Source organism: Gobio gobio, assembly GCF_949357685.1.
Source record: "Gobio gobio genome assembly, chromosome: 18".
Lineage (NCBI taxonomy): Eukaryota > Metazoa > Chordata > Actinopteri > Cypriniformes > Gobionidae > Gobio > Gobio gobio.
In genome coordinates this window covers 37,669,704-37,691,157 of record NC_137111.1, presented here as the reverse complement: position 1 = coordinate 37,691,157, position 21,454 = coordinate 37,669,704, and the positions used below count along the sequence as shown (strand labels likewise).

At 37.1% G+C, this 21,454-nt stretch overlaps 2 protein-coding genes across 3 annotated transcripts in view; one reads left to right on the top strand and one right to left on the bottom strand.

Annotated features, from left to right (window-relative positions):
• Positions 1-16,200, top strand: part of sfxn5a (sideroflexin 5a) — a 23,231-nt gene extending 7,031 nt beyond the window's left edge. The window contains exons 9-15 of one of the 2 annotated variants that reach the window (XM_079842590.1): positions 285-350; positions 1,897-1,987; positions 6,903-7,018; positions 7,096-7,181; positions 10,904-11,021; positions 11,883-11,963; positions 16,048-16,200. In XM_079842590.1, the coding sequence (XP_079698716.1) occupies positions 285-350; positions 1,897-1,987; positions 6,903-7,018; positions 7,096-7,181; positions 10,904-11,021; positions 11,883-11,960 (555 nt within the window). In that variant the 3' untranslated portion in view covers positions 11,961-11,963; positions 16,048-16,200. Of the gene's footprint in view, positions 1-284; positions 351-1,896; positions 1,988-6,902; positions 7,019-7,095; positions 7,182-10,903; positions 11,022-11,882; positions 11,964-13,018; positions 13,461-16,047 lie in introns of those variants that run through there. The other variant, XM_079842589.1, reaches the window with a different exon arrangement.
• emx1 (empty spiracles homeobox 1) lies at positions 16,200-21,454 on the bottom strand. Its single transcript, XM_079842591.1, has 3 exons — positions 20,845-21,454; positions 18,846-19,030; positions 16,200-17,320 (listed from the first exon to the last, which is right to left on the bottom strand). The coding sequence occupies exons 1-3, from the start codon at positions 21,185-21,187 to the stop codon at positions 17,153-17,155; spliced, it is 696 nt and encodes a 231-aa protein (XP_079698717.1). The 5' UTR covers positions 21,188-21,454; the 3' UTR covers positions 16,200-17,152.

The following is a 21,454-nucleotide window of genomic DNA, read 5'->3' as shown; positions in this document are numbered from 1 at the left end:
CAAACAATCAACAATTGTATTTTTATTAACTAACATTAACCAGAGCAATATATTTTTACATTTTATATTTAATTTTTATTAATTTCTGTTAGTTCAAGTTAACTACTGGATTTATTTGAACAAATTAGACCTTATTGTAATGTGATACTCATTTTTTGTACGGCCTTATGCATGCATTATAATGCCATAAAAGTAATGCATAATAAATACAGGCATCATGGAAAATATTACCAAAAATGCATTATTAGCTTATTTTTTAATTAATTTGTTTGTTTGTTTTCCAGCCCACAGCAATGTCTACGTTTTTCCAGAGTTATCTTGGTGCCGTCAGCAGTGCAGTTACTATTGCAGTGAGTTCACATGCCTACACAAAATTGTATTATGTAATTTAATGTGTAGAAATAATTCTCTTTTAATCCTTAAAATTAGAATTTCCTCTTCACGCTAACAGAGAAGAATATTATCCATGATTTATCTAGTATTATGTGAATTTAATTTTAATAAGCAAACTGATGGTGTCTAGTAGCATTACATAGGCACACAGAGCCCTATGCTGTATTTCACTTTGCTGAATTGCATATCCTTCTAGTCACGCCCCCTGTGTCCTCTAGAGCCAATTAGCTGCCCTGCTGGGCGGCAGTTTGATGCCCAGGGGCATGACAAGCAGAACCATGGTGATGACAACTACAAATGTCCCCATGCCTGTGAGAAATGCGGGAGGGGGGCACTAATTAAAACTACAATCCCTCTGAACACCCCTGCTGAGAAGGGAAGGGATGTGAATGGGTTATGTTCTCAGATGTTTGTTAGACGAGCTCACAGAGATGACCAGAGCGACCAAGGCGAGACCAGAAACAACTTAGCATAGCCTGTCAAGACCTGTCATGAAGCCCACTGGGAGTTACATGCTTTTAAGGTCACTATGAAAACAAATGTGTATTGTCACCTTTGACGTTATATTTGCCATATTAGATTTATTTAAGATTTTATTGTTTCACTAGGCACATGTTTCTGTTTTTCATTTGCGTTTGAATTTAAAAACAATTTACACAGCTGTGGTTCATGGGCAAGCAGGTTCAAATTCGATGCGTGTCTGCACCCCCTTCCAAAAACTTTTATTTTAATAAAATAATGTTCTCTAATAAAAATTATATACACACTAATGTTTTTGAAAAATTGTTATGCTAACAAAGGCTGCATTTCTGTGATTAAAAATCAGTAAAACAGTAACAAATAATTGTAATATATTTTAAAATGTAATTTATTCCTGTGATGGCAAAACTGAATTTTCAGCATCATTACTCCAGTCTTCATTGTCACATGATCCTTCAGAAATCATTCAAATGCTAATTTGCTCAAGAAACATTTATTATTGTGGTAACACTTTACAATAAGGTTTCATTTGTGAACATTAGTTAAGTACATTAGTTAAAATGACAAACGATGAATATTTCTAAAGCATTTATTAATCTCAGTTAATGTTAATCTCAACATTAACTAATACATGATTTAAAATCAAAAGTTGTATCTGTTGACATTAGTTAATGAACCTGAACTAACATTAACTAACTATGAACAATTGTATTTTTTTTTTAATGAATTAATAAGATTAATAAGTACAAATATATTGGTCATTGTTAGTTAATGCATTAACAAACCTTAACTAATGGAACCTTGTTGTAAAGTGTTACCATTTATTATTATAAATGTTGAAAACAGTCTAATAATATCTTAATATTTTGCTGAATAAAAACTTTTGAACGGTATTAAAAATAAACATGTACATATGCAAACATTTATCGTATTAAAAGTTTATTTAAAAAAATGGATAAATGTTTAAAATGTTTTTTATTTAAAAAATATAAATGGTAATATTAAATGTAATTGTGTACACAGGTGGGGCTGAATATTCTTATTAAGAGAGCTGAGCATTTCAGTCCAGCTACTAGAATCCTGGTCCAGAGGTTCATCCCGTTCCCTGCCGTTGGTATGTGCATGTGTGCGATGAACGTGAGCTTGATTTCCTGCATCACTTATTCTGCCCTGTCGTGTTTGTGACAGAAATCAAGCTACGGCTCCCTGTCATGTGTTCTTGCTAAATTGCTTATTAGTTAAGCATAAAATGATTGATTTGGTAATGTACGATATTAATTAATGCATGCCGTTTTCTATCAGCTCTTTTACTGTCTGAAAGCTCACGTCTTTGCATTTGTGATGACACTCAATTTCTAAATGAGCATTGGTTCAGACTTTCATTAAACCTCAAGCGTTTGTTTATTGTTGTTTGTTCTCATGTTGTGTTTTGACTGATCCCGTTGTCAGAGGGGGATGCTGCTGAAATGTTATCTCAGTGTTCCATTAGCGTGCTGAGGCTCAAACAGGTCCAGAGGGGCTGAGAGGGAGACTGTCCCACAATGCCTTGGGGATCCTTGGCTGTAATTAAATTGTTTTCGTCCCCCACCCCACCCCTTTAATTAAATCAGCAGGTTCCCCCTCACCTCTCTGGACTGGAGTAACGGGACCTTGTTAGCTCTCGGCTGCCGCTCTCTAATTGGTTAATTAGGCCTAAAGTGCTCTCTGTGTTAGCACTGGGTTCCCTGTCTCCAGGCCGCCATGTTGTTGTTTTTCAGTGTTTAGTTATAAAAGGCAATTAAACACAGCTAATGAAATGCAGTGGAAACAAATTCGCCTTGGATTTTATTCAGCTTCTGTTCACATTTATATACATTTGAATTAAAACGTTTATCCTTTTTATGAACCTCAAAATGACATCCTTTTGTCTTTTATAAAGACATTTTATTTGTTTGCCTCTATAGGGTGACCTAAAGCAGGACTTCCTTCTTTGTAAAATTTAGTATGCATATGTTTTTCTTTGTTCTCCATTTTTGATTCTCTGTGCATTTTGTGTGTGTGTGTGTGTGTGTGTGTGTGTGGTTAATTGGCCTGGGTCTGAACCCCTCAGAGGTGAATAGCTATTTACTCAGCCAATTAACTCAGCCCCACAACACTGCAGCACTGAACACTGATAACTCACAACACAAGGCCTGTAAATTAAAAATGCTTCAGGCTCTCTTTATTTGTCTGTTCACACACACACCCACACCAATCTCACCACATGCCACAGATGATAATGCCAGGAAGTAAATCATTATTCTAATCATTTTTACGCTTGTAATTCATGTGTGCACTTTGACATGACCATATGAAACTATTTGTTTTATATCCAGTTAACCCCTCTTAACGCAGACATTCCAGATCAAGAATGTTTTCCAGTTTTGATTGCTTTTATTTCAATATTCACAGGCGGTGACTCCAACTGATTATTTTGTTTTGTAGTATTTTTAGTATATATAGCAGTGGGGTAAGATGTGTCACCCCCAATCCAGCAAATCCCCAATGAGCTTTGTTGAATCACCTTTGGCACCAATTACAGCCTCAAGTCTTTTTGAGTATGAAGTTACAAGTTTGGCACACCTATTTTTGGGCAGTTTCTCCCATTCTTCTTCGCAGGACTTCTCAACCAGGTTGGATGGGGAGCGTTGGTGCACAGCCATTTTCAGATCTCTCCAGAGATGTTCAATCGGATTCAAGTCTGGGCTCTGGCTGGGCCACTCAAGGACATTCACAGTTGTCCCGTAGCCACTCCTTTTTATCTTGACTCTGTGCTTAGGGTTGTTGTCCTGTTGGAAGATGAACCTTCTCCCCAGTCTGAGGTCCAGAGCGCTCTGGAGCAGGTTTTCATCAAGGATGTCTCTGTACATTGCTGCATTCATCTTTCCCTCGATCCTGACTAGTCTCCCAGTTCCTGCCGCTGAAAAACATCCCCACAGCATGATGCTGCCACCACCATGCCTCACTGTAGGGATGATATTGGCCAGGTGATGAGTGGTGCCCGGTTTCCTCCAGATATGACGCTTGCCATTCAGGCCAAGGAGTTCAATCTTTGTTTCATCAGACCGGAGAATTGTTTCTCATGGTCTGGGAGTCCTTCAAGTGCCTTTTGGCAATCTCCAGGTTGGGCTGTAATATGCCTTCTGGCCACTCTACCATACAGGCCTGATTGGTGGAGTGCTGCAGAGATGGCTGTTCTTCTGGAAGGTTCTCCTCTCTCCACAGAGAAACGCTGGAGCTCTGTTAGAGTGACCATCAGGTTCTTGGTCACCTCCCTGACTAAGGCCCTTCTCCAACGATCGCTCAGTTTGGCCGGGTGCATGGCCAGCTCAAGGAAGAGTACTGGTGGTTCCAAACTTCTTCCATTTATGTGCTCATTGGGACCTTCAATGCTGCAGAATTTTGTCTGTACCCTTCCCCAGATCTATGGCTCGATACAATCCTGTCTCGGAGGTCTGCAGACAATTCCTTGGACTTCATGGCTTGGTTTGTTCTCTGATATGCACTGTTAACTGTGGGACTTTATATAGACAGACGTGTGCCTTTCCAAATCATGTCCAATGAACTGAATTTACCACAGGTGGACTCCAACCAAGTTGAGTGCTGCATCCCAATTCGCATACTATCCGTACTAAATAGTATTCGAAAAAAGAATTAGTATGTCCCAAATCGTAGTATGTTGAAAAGAGTATTCCAAAGATTCCCGGATGGTCGTCTATTTCCGGTCAGAATTCAAAGTGCAGATCGATGCGCACTCTAACGGCTGATATTGCCCACAACCCATTGTGAGATGGATGAGGATTCGATTAGAACTACAAACACGGATAAAAAGTGTTTAAAAACTACAAACATGACGGTTATGCAAGTCCGTCGGTTAAGTAGAGAGGGTTAGATAAAGGGGTTTGAGTGAGCAATTATCAGTATTTAACCTGACAAAAAGATATTATAAGATATATATTAGGGCTGGGCGATATATCGCATGACATTGTTAGGCGCATCTCGTCAGTAAAGCCGGTTCCTTGATTAGTAGTAAATCGCCATCACCTGCTTTCAGATAGAGCGGCATTTACTACACAGAGCTGTAGTTCACTGACAAGCTGAGCCATATCGCATTAATTATCACGGATGTATCGCCTGCGATAATTAATGCGATATGGCTCAGCTTGTCAGTGAACTACGGCTCTGTGTAGTAAATGCCGCTCTATCTGAAAGCCGGTGATGGCGATTTACTACTAATCAAGGAACCGGCTTTACTGACGAGATGCGCCTAACAATGTCATGCGATATATCGCCCAGCCCTAATATATATCCAATATTATCCACATTATATTTCACCTGCAGCAGCATTATGAACTTTTGTAATGATACGTTTGGCCATTAACTTTTAAATGCATCATTATATTTAAACTGCAAACACATGAGGGGACTCTGCATTAAAGACCCACAAATGGGAGATCAACTTGCTACTACATTTATCTCCGATACGGTAGGAAATTAAATTGAATGTGGAGGATTTGAACTGTGACGATGATTGACAGGGCAGTTTAAATGTTGATGGGATGCACTTAACTAAGCGACAGAGTCCGTTAAAGATGACGAAGTAGTATGTGCCAAAGCTTGCATACTCTTCTGCTACACACTCAAAAGTATGTACTTTTTCTTCACAAAAAGAGTACATACTTTTAGGTCGTAGTATAAGTAGGCGAATTGGGACGCAGCAGTAGAAACATATCAAGGATGATCAGTGGAAACAGGATGCACCTGAGCTCAATTTTGAGTGTCATATACATTAGTATTCACTGCCTTTGCCATGTGACTCCTCCCCCCTGAGGAAAAAAATTATGAATTTAATCCATTTTGGAATAAGACTGAAACATAACAAAATGTGGAAAAAGTGAAGCGCTGTGAATACTTAACGGATACATTGTATCTAAAAACCAGGAAAACCAGTCACGGTAAAATCAGCAATGTTATAATTACAACTCTTAGAATAGTTTTAGCATGTTATTGAAAATGGCAATGTTAATGTAGGCTATTTGATCTTGGCGGACTAGATCTGCTTCACTGCTGCTGATTATTGCGGCTGCTGCAGACCAAGTATGGATTTGCTACTTTTAATAGATACACAGACATACTGCTGTGAGCATGTAAGATATGCTGCTGCTGCATAAACACAGGCATCCGTAAATCCCGCAGCAGATCTTGGCAGGTGGAGCTGGGGAAGGTGGAGGGTTTCAGAGGAACTCTGATAGGACTAGCTTACAGCAAACAATGAACCAGACAATTTAAATGTTAAGCAAGCAATCTTATTGGCTGCAGGATCAGCAGAAGCCAACCAGCTTGTGTCATGCAGTAATGACGTGATTGCTTGCCGATTGCATGTAAAGGACCTATCAGCATGCGCCCTCTAGTGTTTCATGACTGAACTAGATATGGTAACACTTTACAATAAGATTTCATTAGTTAAGTTTAGTTAATGCATTAATATTAATTTGAGCAGTACATTTGTTACAGTACTTACTCATCTTTGTTGACATTAATTAATAAAAATACAACTGGTAATTTTTAGTTTGTGTAAGTTCAGATTCTTTAAAGGGATAGTTCACCCAAAAATTTTAATTCTGTCATTTACTCATTACTTTGTGTTCAGCAGAAGATAGAAATTCATACAGGTTTGGAAAAACTTGAGGGTGAGTGAATGATGATAGAATTTTCATTTTTGGGTGAACTATCACCTTAACTAATGTTAACATACAACTTTTGATTTTAATTATGCATTGGTAAATGTTGAGATTAACATTAGCTGAGATTAATTTAAAAAAAAAATCCCCCATTGTTAGTTTATGTTAACTCATGTATGAGTGGCAGAAAATAAGTTGTCCTCTGTCATCAAGTTCACATGATTCTCTCTACAATCATAATCAGTGGTCTGTGTTGGATCCAAATAAGGAAAAGTTGGGCATCAAATGGAAGTCCCTTTGTTCTCTAACTGCATTTCTACCTTCATTTAGCAAGTGCCAACGTGTGTAATGTTTTGCTGATGCGCCACACTGAGCTGTCAGAGGGCATCAGTGTACTGGACGACAAAGGCAATGTGGTGGGCACCTCAAAGCTGGCTGCCAGGCATGTGAGTATGGATCCTTTTGCATGTGTAAGGTGAAAGGTTACTGTTAGCAATTGACTAGCAAATGTCATTTTGTTCAGGCTTTGATGGAGACATCCCTGACACGTGTCATGCTGCCCATGCCGGTTCTCCTGCTGCCGCCTTTAATAATGGCCATGCTGGAGAGGTCAGAGAAATTCCTGTGAATTTGACATTTCAGACTTGTTATTTTTACAGCACAATCACCTCAGGAAATCACACACCTATATGAACCATATGTCCTGGTATATTTTTATTTCACAATTTAAAATAAGAACACATTTGTGTATGTGTTTAAAGGAGTAGTTTACACAAAAATGAAATGTAAAATGGCATTTTTACTCCTTTACGATTTTAAATATAATTTGTGCAACTTCAATATTCTTATATGATTGGTTATAAAACACACGTAACAGAAAGTTATCGTATGATTTTTAAAATAAAGTCACAGGTCTCATGGACCACTGTCAGCATTCGACAAAATTTTGTTTTGTTGAAAGAAAAGTATACTTTCATTTAGAAAGGATGCATTAAATAGATAAAACGGGACTGTAAAAGTATTTATAATTTTACAAAAGATTTATATTTCAGAAAATCAGCATATTTGAATGATCTCTGAAGGATCATGTGACACTGAGACTAGAGTAATGGCTGCTAAAATTTCAGCTTTGCCATCACAGGAATAAATTACATTTTAAAATATATTAAAATAGAAAACAATTTTAAATTGTAATATTTCACAACATCACTGTTTTTACTATATTTTCAATATGATAAATACAGACTTGTGAGCTTTAGAGACTTCTTTAAAGAGCGTCTTCGAGAACATTTAAAAAGTAGTTTATCTACTTTTATATTTCGCTGAGGAAAGAAAATCATACACAATTTGGAATGAGGTGTGTGTGTATCTGTGTATCTGTCCTGTATATCACATAAAAAATCTGTGATTTTCTGTGAAAAGATATTTTTGATTTTTTAACTACACTGTAAAAAAATTCCCGTAAAATTTATGGTAAAAACTGGCAGCTGTGGTTGCCAGAACTTTACCGTAAAAAAAAAAAGCAATAACGTTTTAGGTTTTATGGGACAATACCATATAATTTAAAGGTTTAATGTAATAATTACAGTTAAAAACATTTATTTTACAGTTCAGAACCGTATAATTGTAATAATTACATGTACACTATAAAAAATTACAGTAAAAAACGTATTTCATTAACTGAAATAATGTTAAATTACCAACCTATTATAATGCTAATATCTGTTATGTACATTTGATATATACTGACAACCACCAATCACAGTGGTGATAAGAATCACGTGATGAATCTAAGCTCATCACAAACAGATTTTAGGAGAACAATACTAATATATCGAAGGTGCACTGTGTCATTCACACAAATGGTAACACGCATGAAAAAAACAACAACAAAAAACATTAATTTAACAACATGAGATGTAACAAAACCCTAATGTACATAACTGATTAGAAAAAAATTAAGAAGAAACAGATATTTTAATGAATACATCAAATGTAAAGTGTCACGCAGGGAATTCTGGGAATGTAAAGTTACTGTTTTTCACTGTAAATTACACAATGACTTGTTCTTTTTCACTTCCAAAACTGCAAATTTAACAGTATTTTACTGTAAAATTTAATTAAATGTAAGGTTAGATCTACAGTGATTCACCTTATATAGTAGAGAAACTTTCTGTTAACCAATTAACTGTTTTTCACCGTAGCCTTTTTACAGTCTTTCACCGTTAAAATCACGATCAAATTCCTTTTATATCAAATTATAAAAGGCAAAACACACATTTTCACTTGATCTGTGACTTCTGAGCCTCATTGTATATATTGGATCGACTCTTCAACAGAATTTGTTGGGTTTTATGACTGAAAGACTATGTTGCAACCTCCTCAAATTCTTGCTGCTCTGATTCGCAGGTGTGTACGGCTATGTGTGTGTGTAGGTGTGTCTGTGTGTGAGCGGCAGTAAATGGTGAGTTGTCCTCTGCTATGCTGACTGTCAGCTCACCCTCACTGGCTCTCAATGGAGCAAGAACAGGGATGCAGGAGGGTCACTGCTTTAAGGGTGAGACTGAGTGGCAGGGCTATCCTTGATTAATTAGAGCGCTGAGAGGAGTGTGTGTGATATATGTGTGGTGTTTGAACCTTTCACCTGTATCTTTCTTGCTTTGTCCGAAGACAGCTGCTTTGCTGAACAGTCAGTGGCTTTACAGATGGCATTTTTGCATGAAGGTACCGCCTAATGTTGCGTTCGAGTCATGTCGGAAAGATCTTATTTACAAATTGAGTGCACAAGAATGCCACTGCAAAGTCGGAATTATGAGTGAGAAACTTCTTTGAGCTCCAAGTTTCCGAATCGGGGTTGTGTGACATTGCGAAATCAATGAATTCAACATCTCTAGTTGATGGTACATTTTCATAAATTAATCAAAAACATAAAAAGCAAAACAGGATGCGCATTCTTTGCTCTTCATTTTCTAGAAGTAGTTAAAAAGAAGTTAGAAAACCTTGCTGTATTTTTGTGTAGTTAATTAAGAGAAGGTTCACCACCATTTTACTCCGACGAAAGTGACTTAAAATCACCTGACGTCGTAATTACGACTTCCCAAGTCTTAAATGCGAAGTTCCCAGGAGGCCTTGAACACACCATAAGAAAAATGGGTTCACATCAAATGATCTGGAGGAAATATAAGTGAGCTTTAGCCATAACCAAGCAAATATTTCATTACTCTACAATGGTCATTAGTTGGTTGAAATTTTACAAGTTAAAAAATAATATTAATGAATACATTTTCTACATTCAGATGCTGTTTTTAGGGATTGACTGACAATATATAATAGTCATTTGTACCATATCAAGATTTTTTCAGATATTTTTATTATATAAAAAAAGAATAGATTTAATTGTGAATACCGTTTTACCCCCATTTTTAATACCCACTATTATATACTACTGTCCTTTGTTTATATAGCGCTTAATAGAATACAGATTGTTTCAAAGCACTTTTACAGTGATAAACAGGAAGATAATGATCAAAGATGCAAACAAATCAATTCTGCTGTAAAGCAACTCAATAGTGTGGATAATAACACTGTTATATATATAATCTTTAGCTAATATCAACATGAATATCCAGTTTTTATACTGTACTCCAAGTTCTCTTGTAGCATTTAAAATGGACTTTGTTTTTTTTTTTTTTAATTGTACTGCCATTTTATCAGTTCTTGGTTGTAACATGAAAATAAATATTGTTCATCCCTAAAATCATAGGCATCAAAGGATACATCAGCCCAATTTAGTTCATTTTTGTAGACTGGATGCCATGCAAACATTGAATTACATGCGTATATCCCCAGCACTGTTTGCTTCACTTCAGTTTGGCTTTGACCTCTTCACATAAGAGTGACGGATGAGTGATTTATTTAGAGCGGTTGATGGACACGATAAAAGGTCTTTAACGTACTTTGATCCTTTTCTCCGTAGCTTTTCTCTCCCAAACATACACACAAGCATGCGCACGGAGAGCGAGTGTCTGGTGGCCAATTAAAGCTCATCATGCGTATGTGTTGATGAAGTCATCATTAAGCAGTCGTTGGCTTCATTAAAACAGGACTACTCTGGAGGACTCCTGCAGAGCACGCTATCCCACAACCCCCCACACGCACTGCGGCCAGGGAGGGAGGGAAGGGGGAGGTGTCAGAGACCAATCACGCGCAGCAGTTCGAAAGTGTCAGCGAGCGTGTTTAATAACGATAATGGCGGGAACGCTCGCGATTTTCAGAGTTCAGTGTGTGTTCTGCCAATAACGTATGCATTTTTGTGTGTGTTTGTGCGTTAGGCTCCCTCTGCTGCAGAAGCACCCTCGTCTAGTGCTCCCTGTTCATAGCATGGTGTGTCTCTCTGCATTCGGCCTGGCGCTGCCTGTTGCCATCAGCCTGTTCCCCCAAAACAGTCAGGTGAGCACTCACACATGCCTCCCTCCCTCCATCCGCTCTCGCTCTCCCTCTCACTTTCTCTCCGTCCCCTCTCTTTGTCTGCCATGAAGACGCTTATGGTTTAAAATGGTGTTTATTAAGCTGTTCATCCATATGGTTACTGAACTGCAGACATATGTGCTGCCAACTACTTCTATTCCTCTCCCACCCCTCCCCTCCTCCTCTCCTCTCACTCTCTCGCTCCCTCTTTACACTTTTCCGAGGGTTCCAGACGAACGCTCCCAAAAAACTCCACTCCTGTCCCCCCCTCCCCGCACCTTTTCACACCCCACAGGATGTCTGTTTCAGATTCTGCCTCACACACTCACACACTCATTGCCATCTGTTTCTGAGCAAAATATTGCAAGTTTTGGCCCTGGTTTGGATATTTACCAGTGCTCGCTGCTTCATTTTAGCTTTTTATGATGGCAGAAGTGTCAGTTTTGACTGTGAAAAATGCTCGAGGCTGGAAAGACATGGCACACTTTTAATTCTCATTTGATGAAACATTTTAAACATCTTAATGACTTAACGATTGCTGTGAATGGTTGTCTCACCGTAGCCAAAAGATCTGAATCTTAATGTCAGTACAAAAATAAAAACACTCCGTAATCAAAACAGCAGATTCGTATACGAGGCGCTTTTATGTTACAACCTTATCCTGCCGCTTTTTGATATTTGCCTTGTTTTTCTGTTCCCGCTGAATTAAATGAATATAATGGTGAGATTTAAATTAGCATTTTAATAAAGTACTAATGAAGCTGTAAACGCTGACCTGAAGAGCTTCACATTATATGGTTATTTGTGCCTCTGTTTTGACTGTTCCTGCTTTCTGTCTCTCAGATCCACGTGTCAGAGCTAGAGCCAGAGATCTCTGCTGCAACAGAGTGCAAGATCCTGACCTACAACAAGGGTCTTTAACCGGTAAACGCTTGACACCTTGCAACTAATGTCTTTGTCCTTCACAGTAAAACTCTAGTGCGAACAGAAAAAATGCAAAGCGTTATTACAAACTTTGATTGCGTCTCACTGGATTGTTCCTGCTGTGTGTGAATCCTCTCCCAGCCACACACAGAGACAGACTCACACCAGTGCTAATCATTCTCTTTCCTTGTACTTGAACATGACAGCGGCGAATAGAGGATTTTTGAATTTCCATGTGATCTACTTACAAATTTACAGAATTATCTACCTTGTCAGACAAACGGTTCTGTATTAAATTCCTGTAATTATAATGTTTGCAAAGTAATTGTCTTAAAACCATAAATAACCATTTGTGATATTTCAAACTGTATTGTAATTAGGAAAAAAATTAGTTTACACAGAATTCAGCTACCTTTGTGTTATTTTCTTACAATGCCTTTACAAACCACAAATTATTCTCACAATGAAAAGAAATGTAAACAGAATTTTTTTTTTTTTTAATCAGTAATTCCCGTATAGAAAAGATAAATAAAAGATAGATAACTTATAAATTCTATATAAATTATGATCTATATTACTTAATAAACCTTGATAAACGTATTCTTTTTACTATTGTGATAGTGTGTGTGTGTATATATATATATATATATATATATATATATATGATATTGTATATTAGCAGAATGGCAGAAGATACATTATTGCTACAGAGAGATTATTCTATAATCTCTTGATTTTATCTAGATTTTTTCAGGTCTTTTTTTGTTAATTTTTTTCTATAGAAGTACAAGCACTCAAGTGTACAATAAAATCACATGCTTTTCCCTTTTTGCTTTGTTCAAGAAAATACATAGAAATCCTTTAAATCATTATTATCATGGTTAATGAATGGAAACACTGCACACAAATCTACAATCCCTGCTTTACTTTCATCCTTTTCCATCCATTCGTTCAATTGTTTTTAGATGATTATATCTCTTCTTTTATTTGGATGTGTTTGAGTTCCTTTGGCAGGGCTGTAAAATAATTCCTGTAAACTTCTATTTTATCGTTAGAGCCATCGCTAGAGTGAGGGAGTGGACCTGTGTGTTTTTCTACCTGGTTGTCACGGGAACAGATCACAGTGGGCAGTAGCGAGGAGAGACATGACATGAAGCCGCATGTAGAATCATTAACCGTGCAAGACTGCCATACACAGAAACAGTTGCACAACATGCACATGACCGGATTAATGAGGGTAACATTAGTGCTTAATCTTTCCTTTTTGTCAGCTTTTGCTTTAATTTCAAAACCAAGATACTTTTTTTTTTTTTGCCTAATTAAAAATAGATTTCTTGTGAGCACAACACTGCCCTGTAAAGACAAAACATCCTGTCAAAATCGAGTTATGACCAAAATCAGGTGTATGAAAATATGATCTGTCGTGTGACAGACAGGTCTTGCTTAACTATTCTCTTCTTCAGAGAAAACAGTAAACAATTATATTAAAGATTTCATAAAATACTTTGTTCCAGTGTTGGTGTAGTTACTTGTAGAGCGTGCACTGCCCACTGTGTAATGCTACATTTGCAATGATAGTATATATTCAGTAATTTGTCATAAGATAAATGTTTCAGCTGCAGCCTTTCGATTTGCAACAAAAAAAATCTCAAAATAATAGCTTGTTAACCCAGAAGACTTGCAGCAAGCAGCCCAGCATGTTCCACTAGAGTGGCACTCTACATCAACAAGCTTTTGTTTACCTACCATAGGTTCTCCATTACACCACTGTGCTTAAAGCAGTTCACACTGTAAAGAAAAAAAGACCGGTGAAATTTACCTACATAAATAAATAAATAAAAAACAGCTGCTGTAGTTGCCAGAATTATACTGTAAAAAGTATGGTAGCAACAATTTAATTTTTATAGGCTATATGTAAGAATTCTCATGTAATGACTCGGGACGTTTTTGCTGGGAAAATCAAAAGGATGTGATGTTTTACACTCGCTCATGGGAGCCTCTGTTCTGTTCAATGACATATGAAATGAATGCTTATACAATGTTCTGGATAATTACAAAAGAGCTGTTCTGTACAGTAATGTTTAACGCGAAGATAAGGGATTTATTCAAACTATATATTTTATAATCAAACTATCGTAATATATATAAATAAGTCTGTGCCGATAGCCTCGTGGGCAGCGCGCCAACATATAGCGCCACCCCAGAGTTCGAGTTCCGGCTTGTGGACCTTTCCTGATCTCTATACCCGCCCCGTTTCCTGTCCACTCTGATATCCTGTCTCAATAAAGGCAAAATCGGCAAAATAAATATAAAAAAAAAACAAAAAAAACATTATATATATATATATATATATATATATATATATAAGTTATGTCATGAAACTCTAGATGGCGCAGGCTAACTCGGTCTGCTTGCAAGCACATGATTCTCGAAAGAGCACAGCTGATTAGTTCCTGCTTAATCAGTAGCCAATGAGCTCATTGCTCAACCTTTAAATACTTGGTTAGCATTTGCTGGAGCAGCGCTTTCTGAAACCCTCCACCTTCCCCAGCTCCACCTGTATACAGCAGCAGCGTAGCAGATCTATTCTACCAAGACCAAACAAATCAACATTGTCATATCCATTACACCCCACCCCTTCAAATTGCTGTCATTTTTGTTGTTTGTTTAATGGCCACCGGTGTTGCTAATAACAAGGGTTTCTACATATTCTACAACTTTTGCACAAGTTAAAGTAAATTCTAGTACATAAAAGGTGCACACAAATGCAAAACACCATCATGGTGACACAAGATACTAAAATAATGCAATGGACATAAAATTTGACAACATAAGATGTAACACAACCCTAATGTACATATATTGATAAACAATTTTTTATAAATTGTTATTTCAGTAAAGAAACTTTAAATGTGAGCTTCCACACAATTCTGGGAATGTCAATTTACTTTTTTTGTTCAAAAACTGTACATTTAACAATATTTCAATGTTAAATTTAGTGCTGTCAAATCGATTCATAGCGATTAATCGCATTCAAAATAAAAGTTTGTGTTAATATATATGTGTATAATTATTGTGTATATATATATATAAATACACACACATTCGTGCATATATTTAAGAACTTTTTGCATGTATATATTTATATAATTTATGTCATATATAAATATTTTATATATAAATATTTAAAAAATCTTAACTATATACATGCGTGTGTGTGTATTTATGTATATATACATATATATACATATAATCATTATACACTCATATATTAATACAAACTTTTATTTTGGATGCGATTAATCATGATTAATCGATTTGACCACTAAATTTACATTAAATATCTCAGAAGATCTATTACAGTTTTTCACTGTATAGATGACAAGGGAGTTGCAATCATCTTTCTATTGTGACACACATCCTATAAACGGCTTCTTGAACAAGAAAAAAAAATTGTGTGCGACTTGATTTTGTAGCGAGATTGTACTTGATTTAAAAGGGAGGGGAAGCTATTTTGATTAAAGATTACTTTACAAAATTGACTCTGATAATTTGTAACAACTGCAATATTACATTAAAAAAAAAATTATTTTCAATTTTTTTTGTTCCAAGATGACTTATCGTTAATCAATTACGTTTTTACTGCAGCATTTTGCAGTCTTCTGCCATTCAAATGTTAAATTATGATATTTTTTAATAAGACTATTTATTTGTGCTATCTCTTTCATGTCACGTGTGCACAAACAAACATCCATCTTTTTCTCAATCTTTTTCCCTTTCTCAAAGAGGAAAGAGTGCTCTTAGGGAATGCATGGAATGTGTGATGTAAAGCTACAGAGGATGTGATGTGTGCACCTGCACACAGGATTGGGTATCTGATGGCCTCAAAACAAACCTACCAAAACAATCTTTTTCACCATCTCAATTCGCTCTTGTCGTACTTGACAGTGATACTCGGGTGTCATCAGTCTGTGCATTTCACTCTCACAACCCTTGCTCACTCTGCAGGCTCGGGGTCAAATGTTGAGGTGAAAGGTCACCTGCGGGTTCGTTTAACACAATCTTCCTGTGTTTCTTTTGACAGGAAGTTAGCAGGGTGAGATGAGAGGAAAATTGCCGGCAGGCGTTATCCCTTTGTCTGAGGGTGTATATGTGTGTGTGTGTGCAAACATTTTAAAAGAGTAAATTGTTTTTCTTAAGTTAATAAAAAAGTTATTTCCAATCACAGCTACAAATGAGGTTTGTCTCTGAAACATCTTTATTAATTATGGACATTTTTGATCATGTTTTTTCTTGAAAATTAGCTGAATGAACACTATAAAGAAGCTAATGTGTAAATTGGCAAACATTCAATTTAGTTTATGACTCCAGTAGAATGATCAAGGAGCTATTACAGAGAAACCTGCATACATCAGCCTGTATTTACCAGTAGGCCTACTGAATGACAGCACGCAAATCACTCACACACACACACACACACACACACACACACACACACACACGCTCGCACACACCAATTCCTACACTTCTTTAGATACAGAGACCATTATTTACACAGAAACATACACCCTTGCCTCTATGCCGCTCAGGATGGCTCATGTTAAAACTGGCTGGTAAACTGATTCCTCACATCACTTGATTTATTTCAGGCTAGTTGCTACTGTCGTTTAAAATAATTATAATAAACTGCCACCAATTTCATCAGCATGTCTTAAAGCATTTTCGTTTGGATACATTTTGGATGTTAGGCAACATGATTTTGAAATTAATTGAAAATAACCATTAAAACAAATATTAATTGACTATGCACAGAAACAACAAAATAATCAGAATTCAAAATATTGAAATTAACTTAATTGTTAGTTTTAAATAGTTTCTTCCCCCCCCCCCCCCCCCCCCAAAAAAAAAAGAGCGAGAAAGACTGTCATATAAAAAATGATTTCTTCTAACAGGTGAGGCATGTCTCAAACATTGAATCATTCCAGCAGAGGTATGTTAAACAACTATAATGTTCTGTCCTGGGTTAATTGCTGACTGGTTTAATTCATCCTTAACTCACATTTACCACACTCGCGTGGTCAGGTCCTCTGCGGTTAGGTTTAGAATCTGAAATATCGTGACTAATAACATTAAATAAATAGTGCTTTTCTTGGTCTTGTGTGTTCATTTGGGCAGTGTTTAGGTTGGTCTTAGGCATCAGACATGACATCTATGTCCTCAGATCCGCTCTGTTTGGTGGCAATCCTCCAGCGGTTAATGTGGTGGCTTCCCTTCTTCTTCTGTGTGCACTCCGGACCCTCTTCCTCCAGCTTCTGTCGCTTATACTTGGTCCTGCGGTTCTGAAACCACACCTTCACCTGAGGGGAACAGAAGACCGGGACATCAGTGCCATAAAGGTTTTGGTGAGTAGGCTACACAGTTGACAGTTAACCCGTCATAATCGTTAAACCGAGACAGTTTGTGTGAGTGACGCAAGACAGTTCAAACGCGTGTGTGTTCAATTCGAAACATTTTAACACGCAGTGCACGACGTTCAAGTAGGCTATATTCATGCTGCTGCTGTTGTTTTTTGTCACGACCGTATGTCAATTTTTTTTACACTTGTCTCAAAACTTTGTTGTGTATCAGAGGAAATCCAAACAAAGAGAGAAACAAATATATAGCCTAGGCCTAGATTTTACATTTTAATTTAATTCCAAATATAAAGTAGGCCCATGCGGCCTTCCAATGAAAAAGAACCGGGTTTATTTTGCAACAACGGTTCACATTTTACACATTTGAAGAGATTAATATGCCTACTGTCATACATAATTGGGTTTAGGGAAACAAGAATAGCCGAAAACAACCGCGCAGAAGTGAAAAAGATATAGTTTACCATACTTTTTTATTTGATTTATTTCTGAAGTGTTCTCACGCGAGCTACGCTGAATAAATTCTCAATATGCTGACTGAATCTTGAATCGCTGTCACAAATTATTGGCCAATATCTTACCAAAATTGCCTCTCTCCTGAGATGTGTGGCTATGGCCATGTCACGTCTGTTTGGGGCTATTTTTAATTTTTTTAGGTTAGTTTTTTGCAATAAAACTCCACCATAAAAAGTGATCATTCCCAGCGTCATAGATTTTACGAATAGCCTAAAAGGTTGCGATGCATCAAATCATGACGAATTTATATCTGTCGAATGCAGACGAACACAGAAGAAGACATTTTTGGAAATTTAAAACATAATTCAAATATAGGCCTAGGTATTTTCTTCTAGGCTATATTATATTTTTAAAAATTAGCTGTATGAGCTATAACGGATCAGGGTGAATGGGTTTATTCCTACTGGCATCTGAGCAAAGCAACTAATAGCTATCATCCCTTTGAAGTCTTGGCCTAAGATAAAATTATATCAGAGAGCGCCGCAAACAACTGACACATGGCCAGCCAGCGTCCTTTCAGACTCGGGAATTCTGCTATTGGCCCGTTTCTGGATTTAGCAAGCAGCCCAAGTGTTGTTTACATTATCATGTAGGCCAACAGCAACAGCTTGTCAGTACAACATTAATCATTCAAAATAAAGAAATGTCTAATTAATATAGGCTATAGGCTAGTCCCCAGTTTCCAACATTTCCATAACTTTTATTAACATATTTATTATCTTTTTTTTAAACGAACATGTCCTAGTTCTACTTCTCGAATCATTTTAATTACCAATAGCCTACTTTTTCTAACTGTGATTTATTTGTGAAATAGTCAGTTTCACATGGCAATTTATCTAGGCTATTGTAAGCGCGATAGCCTACAGAATACATTTTTTCTTTTAAGTTTTTAAAAAGATTTTATACGAGCATTGTATAACAGCATATTTTTGGGGTGTGTTTATAACATGTTTACCTGAGTCTCCGATAGACTGAGGCTGTTGGCGAGCTGTTTCCGTTCAGCTCCGACTACATAATGGTTCTTCTCGAAGGCGCGCTCCAGGCGCAGCAGCTGAGAGGGCGAGAACGCGGTGCGGATCCGTTTGGGCTTCCTCGCGAAAGGTCCGTGTAGTAACAGCGTGTCCTGTGAGACGTCGTTCCCTGAAATAATAGTAGAGAAAAGACAACTTGATTATAGTAATGCCAGACAGTGAACTTGAACGGAGTAGCCTACAGCACGGGACAACTCGAAGAAATTAAACCAAAGTAAAAGGCACCATGAAAGCTTTCTAGGATTAGCCTGCCCTAGTCCATATTGTAAATTTCACAAGCTGACACCAACTATCGACTTTATCAAAAATGTAGGCTACCCTGCTTTAATGCCTATTTTAATTGATAGGCTATAATTGATTGAATATGAACTATATTAACTTCGTTATAATGTTAGAATATTTGAAAACTTTGCATTAACATTATGCCATTCCAACTTGTTTATGAGCTTTTGGAGTTTGATTGATTTTTAGTAATTCTGCAAGAAAAATCTAAATGATTGACTATGACTGAATAATATTTTAGCGATTTATATTGAAAAAAATATATAGGCCTATATATAGGATATATTTTGTAAAATGTTTAATTTAATCTGAATCAAAAATTTTCATAGTAGCCTAATTTGCGGAGAGTTGATCCTAATAAAAATAAAATAAACGACACTAAAACTATTTTCCTATATTTGTCTATAAATTATAAAGTCCAAAATAATGTAAGCACGAGTTAAAATCGATAGCTATGCAACAAACTGGCCTGCAGTTTGCATTATTAATGGCCATGCAACCTTTAGGCTTATGATGGAAAATAAAAAAATGGCAAAGTCTGTCGATTTTAAATGTTCTCAATTACAAGTGTTGTTTAACAGGAATTAATTTGTGAGAATAGCCTGTCATTTAGATTTGATGCACTTACCCTCATAAATTAGATTCTTCTTTAAAGGTCATCGCAGTTAGCTAAATTATTAACACTGTTAGCTAATTAATAAACGTGTGACCTTTTATATTAGCGTTTTGTATTTATTCAATTCATACATTCGTTTACTTCCATCGTCTTAAGACAACAGCTTGAACACCAGAAGAGGACAATTTATCGAATGACCTATGGAAATTAAATTGTGATAATGATGAGGTGTAACGAGTTCATCAGAGCAGATTCGTCGTCTGTCATTATCTCTCGTTGCGAAGACAGTGATTGGAAGGCGGTGGCAATAGTACCTAAGCTAATATTACAAATAACAATAATTAATACGTTGGCTAATTAATTAAGTAAAAGTCAAGTATACAAATTAAAGGTCATAAATAGAGGTAATGTGGTGTTACGTTAAAAATAGCCTAACTCTCAAACAATAGGCTATTAAGGCTGACTACATTTAAACTTCTCATTTTGCCGTAGGCAGCAGACAACATAGGCTAAAACTGGTGGAAATGTTGAATTCAAGATCAAGCAATTACTGTTATCAGAACTGTTCTCCAATGCTGCTATTATAAGCTTATGCGAACTTAATGCATTCATTTTGGGAGATATGACATTGTGCTTTTGTGCGTGGGCAGCTTAGTCTAAATCTGCGTTTTCCTTCTTTAAGTATCGCCCCCGGGCATGGCCAAAGCTGTAAGCATATCATTTGTGATTTTCATTTGCAGCTTAACCGAAATTACCTTCCAATACAAACTCCATCTATCAGTGTTATCCCGCTCCACAGTGGTAATAGCCTGTAGCCGCGGGTGAGCATTTATGAGCATATGTCAGATAAGTTCCAAGACACACACTATTCCATTAAGCACAGCATTGTGTTTCTCCTACTTTTATTGAGCACTTATCTTAAAAATAATGCATATGCTATATTATTATTTTATTTAGTCGGAAAACAGTTGTTTAATACTATCTCTCAATGCGCGGTTGACAAAAACACCGGTTTAGATGCTTACCTTGAAACCGGTGTCCAAAAAACCTGTTCCTTAAGACCCACGGGTAGAAATTCAGTTGCTCGCGGTGCTGCGTGCCAAAGTAGTGCGGGTGCTGGAGGTGTGTGCTGCCGAGCGGGTGTGGGTGCAAGCCCAGAGGTGCGTGGTTCACAGTCTCCGAAAACACCAGTTCGGGGTTTGGATAGAGCGCGCGGCCCGCGGGGCTTTGATACCCGTTAAAAAAACTGTCAGCAGGAGCCGAGTAGCTTAGGGCTGTAGGGCGAATGGGGTCTTCTGGTATTAAGGGGTTTTCCTTCGCCACCAAAGACTCAATGGTAAAACACCGCTTCCCCGTTGCCGAGAACATTGTCTGTGACGGTACCGGTACAGTCCAGCAGATGAGGTTCACCTTTACGTCCTTTCACAACTCCTTTAGTGACCTCTGTCAGCAGCAGTATTTTAGAAAGACATTGTTGTTAAGTCAGAAATGTAAAACACTTTAATGTCCCCTACTTTTGCCAATTGCTGTGTAATCCATCGGTCCACGAGTGTCCATAAATCATGAAAGAAAAAGTGCGAATAGAAGCTCGAGACCCATGGATTTGGATTTGAGGGACGCCACGCAGTGTCGTCT

Coding starts and splice junctions, on each gene's coding strand:
- emx1 (XM_079842591.1), bottom strand. CDS start 21,187: ATGTTCTCGGCAACGGGGAAGCGGTGTTTTACCATTGAGTCTTTGGTG. Junction 19,031..20,844: donor TTTTGGACACCGGTTTCAAG/GTAAGCATCTAA, acceptor CTATTATTTCAG/GGAACGACGTCTCACAGGAC. Junction 17,321..18,845: donor TCAGTCTATCGGAGACTCAG/GTAAACATGTTA, acceptor TGTTCCCCTCAG/GTGAAGGTGTGGTTTCAGAA.